Source organism: Chelon labrosus, assembly GCF_963514085.1.
Source record: "Chelon labrosus genome assembly, chromosome: 7".
Classification (NCBI taxonomy): Eukaryota; Metazoa; Chordata; class Actinopteri; order Mugiliformes; family Mugilidae; genus Chelon; species Chelon labrosus.
Genome location: NC_140343.1, coordinates 21,738,394 through 21,754,905, shown reverse-complemented (window position 1 = coordinate 21,754,905; position 16,512 = coordinate 21,738,394). Strand labels below are relative to the sequence as shown.

Below are 16,512 nucleotides of genomic sequence, written 5' to 3'. Positions count from 1 at the left end.
ATATCATAAAGAAAAACATTAATAATAAGAATATAAATGATTAACCAGATTGACCAGAGATGGAGCTAAAATGAAAGAAGGCCAACTACTGGATTTATGTGTAAAACAACCCTACTGGTGCCTTCTGATGACAGCATAGATTTTAGGATATCTAAGCCTATCGTGTATCATTTTGATTTTTTTCTCCTAAACCACAACTTTATCAAGTTCATGAAATCCATAGTGTACTCCTACAAGTACAAAAATTGTGCCACACACATCTGCATATCGGATACCCTCGTTGATATGGTTTCAGTGCCTTATACTTTGCGCTAAACCATTAAAAGAAGATGAAAGTGGAGCCCAGCAGAAAATTTTACATGACGGCCTCTCCCTCAGACTCGCATGACGTCATGTTATACCGCGGCCCTCCGCTCAGTGAAGAACGGAACCGCGCATGCGCGTAAGCCTTCGGGTGAGGGAGGGGGAAGAAGGAAAAAAAAAATACCCGAAGCGTCACGGACCGGTGCAGCAGCAGAGTGCTCCCATCACGGAGAGAGAGAGAGAGAGAGAGAGAGAGAGGCTGAACGGGAAGCAGCACCGCCGCTTCACCATCCTGCATCCTCACCAACCAGCACCGAACTCGAGTGGGAACGCACCAAGTACACCCAGACTATCTTCCGCTGTCCGTAGTAGTCCCCCCTCTTCCTCCTCAAAAATGTCCATGGGCAGTGACTTTGGGAACCCTTTAAGAAAATTCAAACTCGTCTTTCTGGGGGAGCAGAGTGGTAAGACACGTTTAAATTCTCACCCTAGCAGAAGTTTATTTTCATGTCGTGTGTCAAGTGAACCCGCTGCACCTGCTCCGCCGGCAGTCGGCAAGTCTGTAAATGCGTCTCTTTGGAGTTTCAACAACAAGGAGAGAAAAAAAAATGTCTTAACCGGTGAAATTGGTGTTTTTCAGTTTGCGAAAGTGGCAGCGGGGAGGGCAGGGCATTATTTTAATCAAATTACCAGCATGTGAGGCGACGCACAATAGTCTGGAGTGGTGTGTTAATTGTAGCCTGCAGTCTTTAAGTTTAAGAGTAAAATTACAGAGGCACTGGTGGCTTTAATGTCCGCCTTGTGACGCGGTTAAGCTGGCTGTTAGTTTAAAAACAACCCTCATTAACTGTTGCGATTAATACAGCATCAGCTGCAAATGAGTAACGATGTTAAACGACATGAAATGTGGCCAAATGTGTGTGGAGGCAGCGTGCAGGCTGTAGTGTGATGCTGCCGTGGATGGTACAAGTTGGTAAATATTCCTGTGTTGAGACACACCCAGGTTGTCAGTGGCGATGAGATAACTTGTGTGGCTGCAGTCCCTGCCCTGGTATTGTTCCAGTGTGCCTGCCGAGGCCGACCAAGTTTGTGTTTTTGCATGCCGACCTGCTCTCTGAATGTCTGAGCAAACAAATCCCAGCGTGACACCGCATAAAAAAAACCCACCAATGTGTCATCATGTGGAAGCTCATTCACTGATTTGTCTGTTTTTAGTCTCTGCCTCTCTACCTCGGTTTTCTTACCCACACCCTTTAGACAGCCATCAAGCTTCTCCTCCTTTCCTGAGGTTATAAAATCCTTTTCCTCAACATGACACTGAGCTGGCCTAGACATGATTTCAATCTCTGTGTGTTTTTTCTTTGGATCTGGTCAGGTCTGTTTTATAGCCCATTTCAGGTGTTGAGCAGCCAAATGAACCACATTAGTCATGGCTCAGTCCTCCATTAGGTTCTATTGATCATCCGGTATGGCTGGGTCATGCATTAAATTGAATAATGGTTCATTTAAAACAGAGCGCCATGGCGTGCTTATTATCTAAATAATAGTAAGTTTACGTTGTTTAATTGCCAACCAAATGAGGAACTATCACAGATGACTAAATACCTCAACTTCATACAAAAGGATCCAGAGAATGATACTGATGGAGCCCTGCAGTGATCATGTGCTCACAGCATCCACAGTACGAGGATTTTCTGCTTTTCTTTGTGTGAAATCACTGCAAATGGAATAAGTACGTATGCATTGACTGATGAACACAAACCTTTTTTTGGAAAAAAATATCTGTAGTCAGTGGCAAATACTTAAGTTACATGAGTTACATATGTGATGTTTGTCAATTTAAAGGCCGATTAAACAAGTTAAGAATGTCACAGTTTGTTGCAAAGAAAGTACAATATCAACATGGCCTCCATCTTAACTTTTAGAAAATTAGAACTATCTATCTATCTATCTATCTATCTATCTATCTATCTATCTATCTATCTACATGAATCTTCAAGGCTTCTTTGTTGCTCACAAAGAAAGCTATGATGGTTAGTCGTCAAATTAACAAACTAACAAACTAAGGTACAATTGAAAGAGGATCAACAAATGTCATTGACTGTCAGACATTTTTTTTTTTTTCCATTTAACAAAATAAGCAATGATATTCTCCATGCGTCTGGTGAGATCATGTTGGTCAGACCAAACAACGCAACCGAAGACATGAAACTGACCCCTGGAGATATATGACGGCCATTTTTAAGAAATATCTCACATTACATAGATTAAACTGTAAAGTGAACTGTTAGTAATAAATGTGCCTCTTCATATTGCCATTGATAACCAATAACACCTTCTATCTTTTCACAGTGCTTTTATCCGCAAATAAAGGTATTAAGGGATTAAATGAAGTCTTAGATACAGTATATATACAGTATAACACAAGGAAACATTTATAAGCTTGTTAGTTGGCTCTCACTCTCGGGCAGTTTTATGATATTACATGCCAAGCAACAAGCCAACGGGGATTTGGCTGCACAAACATAATATGAGGGAGTGTACTCTATCCACCAGACCATAAAGATGGCTGAATGTTTCTTTGACATAATAAACTGTAGTCAAACTGGGCTGATGAAGGGACATCAATTCATAAAAAGTTAAAGAATTAATGGCACCAATACAACCGAGTCAGAGCTATAAATATGACTCAATAAGATCATTTTTTGTTACAGTTTAGATTTGTAAGGGCCAGTTGTTTGCAGAGGCTTCATTTGTTGACATACAATATACTTTACCTGTTCATCAGTTTTGCACTTGTGTATGATTTTGTGCACAAGAGAAAATGTGTTCACTCTGTGGCCTTTAATGTTTCTGTGTCTCTGTGTCATATATGAATATGACTTGGTTGAAACTGACAGATAGTCTGAATTATTGATGAGCAATGTTTCTCATCAGTGAACCATTTCTCATCATAAGCAATGTGGACCACTTAGTGATTAAATGCCATAATGGTGCAACTTCTTTTTCTCCTTGTTTCAGCCTGTTATAGATTCCATTAGAGGGTGTGTTTACTCGCAGGCAAATGCATTTTGATTGGACTGCGTCTATCAGCGTTTCTCTCTGCCTGTTCTGTGAGTCATATTTTATGCCACACATATGGTGGAATTGCAGTGTTTAGTGTATTGGCCTCATGGTGCATAATAAAGAATCAGACTCATCTTATCTATAATTACCACTGACGTCATCACTGTCAGGTAATAACTGGTATAATTTTTATCAGCAAGCTGAAGCTTTGGTTTGTAATATGATCCTGGAGGTTTGTTGGGTTGTGCAAATTTAGAGGCTGTGGTTGGCTGTTGATGTCCAAAGCCACTGGAGTCTGCACTGAGGGTCCCAGCCAGTCTGGAGGAGTGTAGTCTGTTATCAGTACGAGGGGACTTTATTTGTCAACCATCCAGACAGTGGCTGTGCCAGCATCGTGTTTGATTGGGTCGTCTCCGGTGGAGCTGTGTTTCTCTGACATGTCTGTTATAATTGCAGCTGGTGCCCAGGCGGGCGTGAATCCCTTCAGCTCTGTCACTATCATTTATTAATGCACACAACTGGACTCAAGTATGTCAGGAACAGGGGCCGCAGCACAGAGGCTGCTGTGAAGAGACCACTTGTTCTTTCTGGGTTGAGAGCTTCTGTGTACAGTGAAGGCCTGTAATGGTGGAAGTGTCTGAAAATGTGTCTATAAAGGGAAAGATGACATGATGTTCTGTTTTTCATAAAAGAATCAGCTAACGTCAGAGAGAGGTGGGGGCTCCAGATTAAGTGGGTGGAAGCAGGCAGAATGTTAAATGAGCTGTCAGGAAGTCTCTCCTCCGGCATACTTCTTTTGGGTGTTTTCTACACTGCCTGTACAAAAAAGGCTGGCTAAAGGTTTCCTTGACAAAGCTAGAGGCTTTAAGCAAACCAATCAGCTGTTCCCAAGTCTGTGTGCCCACGCTTCTGGTAGAAAAAGCTTTCTGCCAGTTCAATCAACCAGGTCATTGTTAGAAAACCTAAGATTACTGATCTGCATTTATTGAGTCATAGCTGTTTTGCCATAGACGAGTTTTCAAAGGAGCAACACTGCATGGTACTTTATAAAAGCCAATTGTTTGGAGGTAATCCCTCGCTGCATGCTTCATTTCAGCTCGGACAAACAGATGGGAATACATTTGGTTCATGCATCCGCATGGCTGCCATGAGATTTTACTCACTGAATCAAAATGCCATCTTCCATATTTCACTGCACAGAGATTGCCATCGCACAAAGTAGTACTGGCTTCAGAATAGTGCTGAATCACTGGACCAATATGCTTCAAAGTAGTTCAGTTGCTTGTCTAATGCATCAATCACTGTGTCTCCAGGAAACCGCTTTCTGAGTAAATGAAACTCTGGGTCTTGCCTGAGCAGGGAGCAGCTGACACATTTCCTCACTGAGGCTCTGAAACCACAAATGCTGATAGAGATATTATAGATTTTCACACATATGCATGCACACATTGGTGGCATGCAGGCTTTCATTACGAAACTGCACAATGATAAACACCACTATACACCACGTTTGCACACTGGAGGTAGTGCAGCAAGATCATCGTACAGTTTGAATTGAGACTTATATCTAAAAACATCCGCTTATTACTTGATGCCTTGATATGTAGCCCATATCTGCAAAACCTAGGACATACTTTGTATAAGACAGAGCATAAAGGAAGCTTGTAGATGAAGTAATGTGGGTTGGTTTGTTTGTTACGTTCTCTTGTCACAAATATTCCACATTTTTCAAACTCTGACTTAACTTTAACTCTTTGGAAAGCCACCTGTGTGTCCTTTCTTTGTAAGATTGAAAGCATCTATATTCAGCTGGTTTTAACATCATAACTGCAAAACACGAACCTGTTGGTTTCGTAGTTTTTCTACATGTTTTACTTTTACTGGTGGGAATAATATATATTAGGCTTTTGTTAAAAAAGAACTGCTTGCCCTATTTTTCTTTACTACAATGTTGTGGGTTTGTCTGTCCTCTATCATATGGCATGCCACAAAGGAGCTGCAAATGACAAGTTTGCCTTGTTTCTACTGATATCAACTTTAATATTCACACTTGACTAATAGTCAGGAGTGTATGATCAATTATTGAATATGTTTATTTGTAGTAGAGGTGTCAAAGGAAGACAGTTTCAGCAGACAACTTATAGAAACCACTGATGGTGCACAATAAATAAGGTTTTACCCACAAGGATTGCTCTGCATTTAGTGTTGTGGATTGTGGGACAGAAAAACCACACGGGCAATAACTGGATGAGAACCAAGATGATGATAGTAAGTAAAATGTTAAAACTCTATTTATCTATTTATTTGTCCCAGTCACCTGATAACCATTAAACACCAGCTGATCATACAGTCAGGCTGTACTCACCTTATAGGGTGATTGACACTATTGGTGTGTATGTAGCCATGTGTCCTCTTCCTGTCCTGTAAATAAGTCATTATTATGATGTCTTACAAAATATCACATGACTTAACCAGCTTTTAGTCGTGAGTCTGAAACCTGATTTTGAGATATAACACTTGGGCTCTCTTTGGTATTTATTCATTTTTCCATTGATTTAGCTGAACCATATTGTGGATTAGGGCTGACTGATAAATGGGCCGGTAAATTTGTTCATTGCAGATGTGTTGCATCAGCGTATATGCCATCAGAAAGTACAGGCAAAGCTTTCAAACAGTGTCACCTTGTTGTGTCTGACTGAGGATTTGTCCTGGTCACAGGTGAAGATACATTTGCTGGAGGTGTAGTTTGTTGAAATTTTTAATCTGTTTAGCATCTTAGTTTACTGTTTATGTAGGACAGTGCAATCTGTGAAACACATGGATGTCATTATGAGGTGTGTGTTAGTCCCACAACCAATCAGATCATTGTTTCATTGTTAACAAATTCACGGTGCACGGATGACGTGCTCTCATTGCTGTTACTCTTCTGTCCATAAAGCCCGTCCAACCAATGTGACTGGTCCAGGGGATCTTTGCCGGAGCATGATCAGTTCCCCGTGGAGGGGTTCCAGACCAGCTTGCCACAAGAAATTTGTAGGCGGTGAAGTGACTGACTTCCAGGCTAGGAAATGTCATGCCTCCAGCTAAATGCCAACCTAGGTTGATGCAGTTTGTTGTTAGCAACCCCCTTAGCCACTGCACAGTCATCTTTAACTGAATGTACGCTTTTCATTTGTTTTGGTCAAGTTTAATATTTTAGCTTAGTTTGACTATTCATAAAGATATTGTGAAGGCTGAAGTGCAGTTCACCAAGTTTTGGATATAATCAACAAATGATCAATAAGAGCTTGGTTTGGTGCTGTAGTAAATGATACAAGATAGTGCACTGTGATGCCTCACCCAAGAAATAACGTGTTTAGACTGAATGACGATTGCATTTAGGAAATTGTATCCTTGGCAACATCATAACCACAATTGCTTGGAAATTAATCAAAACAAATTCTTTCCATGTGGTGCAAGAGCATGTAATGCTCGAGAGCTTTGGGTATGTTGAGAGTACAGCGGAGTTCACGTTGGCTTTGAATTCAGAGAGAAGCAGAGTGAAGCTGGTCAGAGCTGTTAAACTCTTTCTCTACTGTAGAATATGTTACAGGACTGAGCAGTAATACAGTTAGGAAAACAGAGTAGGACAGAAGATAGGCTGTCAGTATTGACCGGAATCCAGTCTACATTCTCTGAGCAGCACGTCTGTTTGCTGTAATGTCTGATAATCTAACTGCGTCTAAAGATAACTTGTCATTTCTTTCCTTTCACGTGTAATTGGGTCTTCCCGGCAAGTGTTCTTCTTTTATGGATCGGGGGAAACGGCTCCCTGACAGCTTTGATCTGCTATCGATCGGCTCGGCTGCCCATTAATGGGGCTGCTTGTTAATAGGGCAGCTAAGCTAGTCCCTTCATCTACTGCATGGCTTTAGCACGAGAACAAATGTCTTGGAGCACTTTCTCAAACTGTCACTATTATATTTTGTACATACAAAGCAGTTGAGGATAATCACCTGTTTTTTAGAGTGTCAGTCGTATGAGTTTGGGGATGTTAATGCTGGTCCACAGGTCAAACGGTCGCTCTACCACTTTGGCTTGCAGTGCAATGACTCTGGTGAAACTAATGTTTCCACTTCTCTACGAGCAAGAGAGCATTTTCTCTTATGTTACCATGTGAAATATCTCAGTATCCACTTAATGGGTGGGCGCCACAGTTGTACAATATTCATGTTTCCCAAAGGATGAATCAGGCTGATGTTAGTGATTAAACAGTTATTCCTCCAGATTCATCATGAGGTTCTCACTTTAATTTGTCTAGTACTTTGGAATGTGACTAAATACATAAAAACATTCTCATCGGCCTCATTTGTAGTTTGTATTGATTGCTATAAAGCAAACATTAGCATGCTGATACTCTAAACTTTGAGTGTGTTACTGAGCTTGGAGCATCACCACTTGGTGCCAACGTACAGCCTCACAGATCAGCTAGCATAGCTGTGGACACTTAGATTGGGCTTCTTGGCTTCTCAAAACTAGTTCTTACTAGCATGCTGTCTGATGTCAGAAATTGGATGGGTTCAGTGTTGGATAATTGGTTTTCATCCCCCTACCCCTGGTTGGATTTCCAGAACTATCCAACATGCACAGACGCGCACAAATCCAGCTTTAGTCTTTTAGTGAAGTGTTGGGACATGCTAAAATGTTGCTAAAATCTTCCCAATGCTTAAGTACATGTTTCTACTGCAATGTATTACACAGTGCATATATTTCACAACTCTTCAGATTGAAGTGCCCTGGGAATATCTTCATGGTTTCAGTCTGGCAATAGCTGGTTTGCATCCAAAGAAAACCGAGTGGTGCGATGGTAGCTCTATATACATATGCTGCACAACTGAGTGGGCGTGTTCCCACGGGCCCACGGGAAAGCACAGCCTCACTTATACACTCTGCCCAGAATAAAACAAAATCTGTCTGCTGCCCATGCAGTGATGTAGAGAAACTGTCTGATTCAGTTCCGCCTGTCTGTGTGCCGGTGAAAAGACGTTGGCAGCAGTATCTGACGACAGATTTTTTTGCAGCTCTGTTTCAAACACAACTTCTTACCCTGCTGTTTTACAGATCCACTTTAACAAGGATTCAGGAACTTTTAAAGTGCCTCACATTATTCAGCTGGAGAAACTGTTTTTAGACGTCTCTCTCTAAATTGTGTCTTAGGAAAAAAAAAATGGAGTCTTGCTTAATGTGAGAGGAGGACGACAGAGAATCCCATTTAAACATAATCCCAGTTGCTTAAACAGAACGGCTCTGTGAATAAAATCCCTGCTGTGGAGGAAGGCTGTCATTTACCCAGCATGGGGCGTGACACTTCACTGAGTTCAGCAGGTCTCCATCAGTGTTTACCCTTTCTCTAGCTTCCCAGATGAGCCCTCGTCATGGCGCTGCCATCGCCTCAATGCAGCCAACTCACCTGCTTTAAACTGATGCAGTGTGTTTTTCTATCTACTCATGATTTATTTTTTACATTTTATACATTATTTTAATTATAATAGTTACAGTAATCACAGTCTAATATTAGATGTAGCTGTAGGAATATGCAGTATGTCTCACTGAGATGACACTGTAAGCAGAAGGTCCTACAGGGGTTTATGGAGGGAGGACCTGCTTAACATCTATCACTCCAGTTTAACATAGTAGGAAGTGTTTTATCTAATACTGGGCAAAAATGAATCGCTACTTGCGGAAAAACGAGTGGCAAAGATGCTGTGGTGCCACAGTAATTCAGGGCCAGTATGATGCTTCGAAAGCTTACTCCTGATGTTCGCATCTTCTGGGATGGCTATGCTTAGAAAAGTTACTTTTTTTTTAACCTGTGTTTCCACGACCCTTTATAAATCTCATCCTATCTTTGTACTTTAATTTTTTAGTCTATTTTCCTCCTGGATCCAGAAAATGTCTGTACATGCTGACATACTTTGTCCCACACATTCTCGCATCTGTGAGTGAGTTAAGCCTTGGATCTCAAACTGAATGGTTACTACGCTTGTTTTGTTTCTAGTGCGGAAAAAAAAAATCTACAGCACAGGTAAATAAAAAAAGAATGTCATAGTGTGAGGTCAACTTGAGTCATCATTTCTTTGCTGGGCGCAGTATCCAAATATCAAAGTCACATTTTGGTGTAGACTGTTGGTTTTATGCCAACACACAAACCTTTTTGGTAGAACTAGATTATTATTTAACTCGCTGTCTGTCTTTTTGACCGTATATTTACATGTTTAATTGGATAGTTTGCATTTTGTGTATTTCTCAATTGCTCATAATGAAAAAAGACACAGGCCAGTTGTGCTCATGTGTGTATTTGTTTACATGCCAGTATGTTTGAATGCCAGTTTGAGAGAGAGAGAGGATAGCTGGAGCAGTTCTGTAGTGTAGGATGGAGCACTGTTGAGGACCATAAGTGTCATAGAAATAGTAAAAAAAAAACACTCAAATAGGCATTACTTCATGTGTATGTATTAATCCAGAGATTCCCAAACTTTTTTGGCCGCGCACCCCCTTCTATGTCCCAACCGGTTTGACGCACCCCTAATCCCCGACACCTTAAAAAAAAAAAATGCTTTTTTTTATAGCCATATTAAAGGCGGCATGTTTAATCATGCTCAAATGACTAGAACATACATACAACAAAATAATCAATGCTCTCGCATTTGAATTAAACTGAAACACTATAACATCAATATAATGCAACAAAGTTACGCACAAGCTTCCATTTTTAAGAGCAAAGAGGATGGATGACAGGCTCATGCTCAGAGGCTTGAAGCAGATAAGGAATGTTATAATATTTTCAGCCATGTTAAACAAAAATTGCAGTAACTTTAACCGTGGAGCTAACACAACCTCGTCATCATAACACAGCGGTTATGGAAATAAAGTTAGGACGTCAGTAATTTGAATTAAATTGCAACAATGTTACACACAACCCACAACATGAATAACAAAGAGCATAGGCTCAGGAACAGATAAAAAAAAAAAGGATCCATCTGAGGATTTTCAAGTGCAGCGCAGGTGGCTTTGGTGCTCATATGCAGTGCATAGAAGAAGATAACTTCTTCTCCACCATTACATTTTCCTGTATTAATCTATAACTAACTAAACTACAGAGCAATTAATTATTCACTGTTGTAATGGAGAATAAAAAAAGAATTTATAAAAAATAATCTCGAAATGAAATATTGATCCACCAGTAAATAATTAAATAATTAAAAATGGATTTCCAAAAACAACATAAAACAGTTAATAAGTACACACATTAAAAATACATCAATGTCAGATTTGTCATCAATAAATAATGGAATATAAAAACAAAATATTTGTAAAATGCAGTTTTAAAGAGTTTTAAAGACAAATTGAATTCAGAATGCAGATTTTAATCAGACATTTTAAAAGACGTTGTCTTTTCACATTTTCTTTTCCATTGCCCTGCTGCTCTTCCTTTCACATTACCCGTTTGACTTGATTTGTCATTTTGCTTCTCCATTTAGCCTCCGTGGGCTTGTGCTGGAAAAACAAAGCAAAGCAATGCAAATTAGCGCAACAAGTTCTCTGAGGAGCTTTAGCACTGCCCTCACCTCATACAGTGTCTTTTCTAACTCTAACCTTTCAGTAGAATAGATGTATGTGCTTATGCCAAGACATTTTGCCTTGGATTTTCACAAAAATCCAATACTGATAAATATAAAAATGTAAGGGACATTGCCAGTATGGAGAGTGCTGCACCCGTGGAGACACCTTTAACTTCAACACACACCTTGGCAAGACACTGATAGTGATATGCTTATATGCACCATCGGGTACACCTGATGATGTACTCATTTAGGAGCAACATCCACAGCAGATCAACTAAAATGATTAATAACTATTTCCATGACATTTGTGGTAACTTTAATGCAGTACCACATCCTGTTTAAAAAAGTGATCTCACATTTGATAAAGTTGTTTTTTGAATAGTCTTAAACTTATTGTTCTGACTTACGAGGTGCATGTGAGCAAAAAGCTAAGTCCAACTCCGTCTGACTGCCTCGTCTCTCAGTGCCCTCATAAACACTATTTATTGGCTCTGGTTGTTTGCCAGGGTCAAGTAAAGCGCATTAAAAAATCCAGTGGGTTGCACTTGTTGCCCTTTTTCTAGTAGCCACGAGAATGTAAAGATATAATGGCTCTGCTACTTTTGTTTTGGACTCTTTGTGCCTCCAGTGTAATAAAATGGTTTATTGTAGTTTCCATAAGTCAGTGATTCTGTGACTAAATGTATTTATTCCAGTGATATGCAACATAATTGATACGGCAATTAGTGATGCGTTTGGGTGGGACGAGTCCTGTACATCACATTGCTTAGTACTCCTGTTTGGTAAAATGGCTTACAGTGCAACACATATACTCATTCAAACCTTTGACTGGATCATTCAGTCCTGGTTTAAAGAAGCTCAATTTACAAATCAATTCATCATAAAATATTCCAGTGATGATTTGGTTAGAACGCTCAGAGGGTTAAAGAGGAGCAATTAAGGTCATCATCACCACACCAGATAATTAAAACTCAGTCTGACCTCATTATTAACATTACTTTAGTCAATATTAAGTCACGGTATTGGTGTGCCTTCATTATTTTTCATTAAAGCAAAGGAAATTGCCCCTAATTAACACATGGATAGTGATATTTCAGTTCATTAACAGTTCATCAGACAAAAGGCATAAATTCTTCCAGTCAGTTTTTTCATCACAATCCAGTCGGTAGAGTGTTTGTCCAAACCTCCTGTAATGAGATGAAAGCTGTCAGTCATTTTCCTCTCATATTTGCTGAAAACTCATCTAACTGCACAAGTTGATCAGCCCTCAGTCTGTGGACAGTTTACTCTCACTCATGGACACAGTGACAGCATGCATCTACAACTATTTTAACCAGTTAACTGTAATTTTCAAAACAAAACTACCAAAGTTACCAGCTTTTCAAGATTTGATGCATTTTGTGGCCATTTATCACTGCAAAATGTTTATATCATATTGGAATAATGTCTGAGTTTGGACAAAACATTTAAAGATGTCTCTTTGTGCTCTGACAGAAATGGGTATAGTTCAGTTTACAGTTTATTAATTAGGAAATACTCTCAGTGAAATATTAGTTAGTTTCAGCCCTGGTACTTCAATATGTTTTTGCCCAAGTTAAAAAATTAATTCAGCACCGTTTAATTAGCAGCGTGGATTTAATGATTTTGTGTACCACATAGATTTCTGAATTATGTAGTTCTACAGGCCCTATGTTAATAATTCTAATAGTTTTTATTAAAATTAATACGGTCATTTATTTTGTCAGCATTTAATTAAGAAATGCTGATTGTTGGCAGCGTAGAAGGACGGGATAACAGAAGATAATCTAAAGTAAAACTATAAAACAAGAAAAGTTAATCATTAGCTGAACCAAATAAGTGTGAACATACACTATGTAGTTTAATCTGTCCCTCCAGATGCGTGCTGGAGACTGGAACACATGATATTTGAGGATTTATAGATGTTTTAGAAGATTTAGATGTTGGATCCCTGATTTGATTCTATATATGATAACTATGTAGCGTTAACTTTCATGTTGTCTGTGTTTTGTGTGAAATATTTTGTGGTACTCTTTAAAACCTCCAGTTCACTGAGGCCGTCATTATCCCAGATCCTGGTCGGTTCCGTCCTGAGATCTGTTTAATTAATAGATGGTAGCTTTAACAATATTACACTTACTATACACTTTGTGTTTGCTATGTTAAAAGCCCCTCTCCTCGCTTTCTTTCACACCAGGGAGGATGAGTGATTACTGCACCATATTCCACATTGGGTTCTTAATTTGAGTAATGAGATATATTCATAGGTCCCGTAAGTGTGTCGACCCCACAACTGCTAATTTGAGCTTAGTGTATATTCTAATTATGTTTTTCATTAGCTATATTCAACACTGACAACATGAGTGTATCTGATACTAGTAGGCAGAAGTAATACAACATATGTCTTGCAGGCTGGAAATTAAAACAGTGGCCTGTTTTTCTAAGATGATGCCGTTTTCATTTCTCCAGCCTGCAGCTGCCCTCTGCCTTCTCAGACTGAAATCTAATTTAAACATTAAAACGTCATGTTGGTCTATCGGAAGCCCTCTGGCCTCCAACAGCAGACATATGACTTCTGTCTTCTTTCCCAAGGCAATCAGAAACACCACAAGAATCATATCTCTAACACCTCGGAGGATATGTCCATTGTGTTCTGTGTATGTGTTTGTGTGTGTTGTTGCGATTGCTTTTAGTAAAGTCAGAAGCCTCATTAGGCGGCATAGGAGCTGAAATGGCTTTCTGAGTGCTTTATGTTTGCACGGGAGACCCAGCCTTTGAGTTTGAAAGCACCTTCATCCATTATTCAGAGATATTGGTAAATGGACGTGTCCTGTTCAGGAGTTCATATTGCAGCTTTTCTACAGGTGCAGTACATGTGACACACATAGTAAAACAATCAATACGGCACAGATTCTTAATTCCATCATAATAAATGTCTAAATGTTTTTTTCTGGTATTGATTGGTCTACATGAGTACGTGTGGTTTCATGTAGGCAGATAGGAGGAAAAAGACTCTAAAATGTCTACATTGAACCATTGGGTGTGAGCAGTGTTGTTGTTAATTTAGACAAAGAGTTTTGAGCCAAATGCTGATGTTTGCATGCAAACATGGTTGCAGCGACAATGCTTACAAGGTAACATGTGCTAATTAGGACTGAACACAAAGTACAGACAGAATTAATGGTAATGTCATTAGAGAGTCATTAGCAGGCTTTTAGTCATGAACTAAATAAAAATGTTCATGTTACGGAGGCGCTATTAAACTTCTTTTGTGATGCTAAGCTTTGCTCTGTTAACCAATGTCTACAGCATCCAGCAGTGTTTATTTTATTAGTCTAATGTAGCCACCAGGGAGGGAGGGAGGACCTCAATTATTAAAAATACTACCTTAACTAGCGGTCATTACCAAGCTGTCACACTGAGGATAAAGTCACTATTTTTGAGGCACTGTGAGATTTAAAATGAGAGAACAGAGAATTCACAGAGCAGAGATTCAGAGTATCTGTTGCCCATCCCAGGTAATGACAGTGTGACAATATGTGATGATATACAGATACAGTACATGACATCCACAAGCTACAAAATGATTCATAGTTTGATACTCATGATTGTCATGAGCCAACTCATCATAGTTCTCAGGTTAGATAAAAACTTGTGGTGGAGAAAGAGGTTAAGGGATCATCAAGGTCATTAGAATTCATCCTCTGGGTAACATTAACGTCCTGGCCAAATTTTGTGGTAATCCATCAAGTAGCTGTGAAAAAAATTCCGTCTGGAACATAGTGTTAAAGGACTAACGTTGCCATCCCTAGAGCCATCCTGCTAGCTTGGCTAAAGTGGCAGCTCAGGTCAGCTATAGACGTTTGTGTTAAAATTATAATTGGATAACTTGGGACTTCTGTCTGTTGCAGTGCATGCCTAAAATATAATGCCTCTGGCACGTCACCAGGCCAGAAAATGCCCTTACCATAACACAGAGTGAAGATAATAGGCCGGTACACAGGTGAGGAAGAGCTATCAGTCATTTACCAGCAACAGTTATCAGCCAATAAACACCAGTTTAATTATACTGGTTCATCCGTGTTCTGCCCAGCTGCTGTGCTTGGCTGCTGTCTTTATAAGCAATTCAACTTGAGGTAGACTCTTTTAACAAACATAAAAACCCAGCTTGAACAGGCCCTTTCGCTAATCCTCTGAGCCTGATGTGACTGAGGTCAACTTTGGTCAGTCGATTATAATACCAGGCATACTAAAGTAAGATATTTTTCAGTTGAAACAAGCGTCTTTTGTAGCCAGATTTAATATAATAAAGGCAGCTACTGTATAGCTTGTTTTAAACTCATGTACAATATGGCTGATTTACTCACATTGTGAGATGCTGCTAACAGGATTTTTACATGCTTAAACATAAATGTACATTCATGTGGATGTTACTTAGACATGTACCACCCACCTAGACCGGACAAGGCACCCTCACCCCATAGCAATGAAAGTCCTTGATGGCAGCAGCCATCCCCAGCAGGATGCAGCCTAACACAGACACACACACAAAAACTTGAAGAACAGCACAAGGTGTTGACTTGGCCTCCAAATTCACTAGATCCTAAACTGATCAAGTGCCTGTGGCATGCGCAGAAGGCCCTGGTCATAATGTTGTGCCTGATCGGTGTACGCACATTGTGTTAGTAGGCAGCATACCCTGTACTGACTATTTAACATATTCTAATAGCAGACAAGCTAATTCTAATCCAGACAAGACTGATATATCACGTTGTGACAAAAGCTGGATAGTATACAAACTTAGTAAACTTATTCTGACCAGATGTGTGTTTACTCCAGGCGTAGTTCCAGGTGTGTGATGATAAAGCAGCGTCCCACAGTTTGCCTGAGGTGCCTTCACTTCTAATGGCTTGAATCAAGAGATCTCATCATGGCTTGGTTTTGAGATTTACCAGTATGAAAAATGCAAGATGTTGAGTTTTACTTTGATTGGTAGTTCATCCTGGGACATAACCACATTAATGGCTTCAGGTGATGTGAACGACGAAGTGATGCTGATGAAAAATGCATGTGACCTTCAAAAAGAATTTCTTCTAAGGCAGCATTTTCTGAAATGTGGTAATATCAGTTCGCTGTCAGCTAGATTCTAAGTTATATTTAATATCTTAGGTAGCTCTAAAACTGGAACATATCAATGCAGAAACATTTTTCAGTGCTCAGAGTTGTGGCAGCTCCTTTTGATTTGGTAATGTGTGTGTAATTTGTTAACTTAGACTGAAGGAAATTCATTTGGATGCCATCTGCTCTTTGGCATTCTCCTGTTGGCTTCTCGATGCCAGCTGCTGTGACTATGCACAAGCAAGTCCACAGATACAGAAGTCAGTATCTTTACCACTGGTCTGGATCTTCTCCAGGTCTTTGTGCTCTCTTATACAGTAAGGTTATCATAAAAAACACTTATTTTTATCTGTTCCTTCTTTCATTGATAAATATTAGATATGTGCTTCTCTCCAGTGAGCCC

The 16,512-nt window shown here is 39.7% G+C and overlaps 1 protein-coding gene across 1 annotated transcript in view; it reads left to right on the top strand.

Annotated features, from left to right (window-relative positions):
- The first annotated feature begins 539 nt into the window (after nt 1-539).
- rab6ba (RAB6B, member RAS oncogene family a) overlaps nt 540-16,512 on the top strand; it is a 48,198-nt gene continuing 32,225 nt past the window's right edge. The window contains exon 1 of the mRNA XM_084548026.1: nt 540-767. Within this exon, the coding sequence (XP_084404152.1) occupies nt 698-767 (70 nt within the window). The 5' untranslated portion in view covers nt 540-697. The remainder of the gene's footprint in view (nt 768-16,512) is intronic.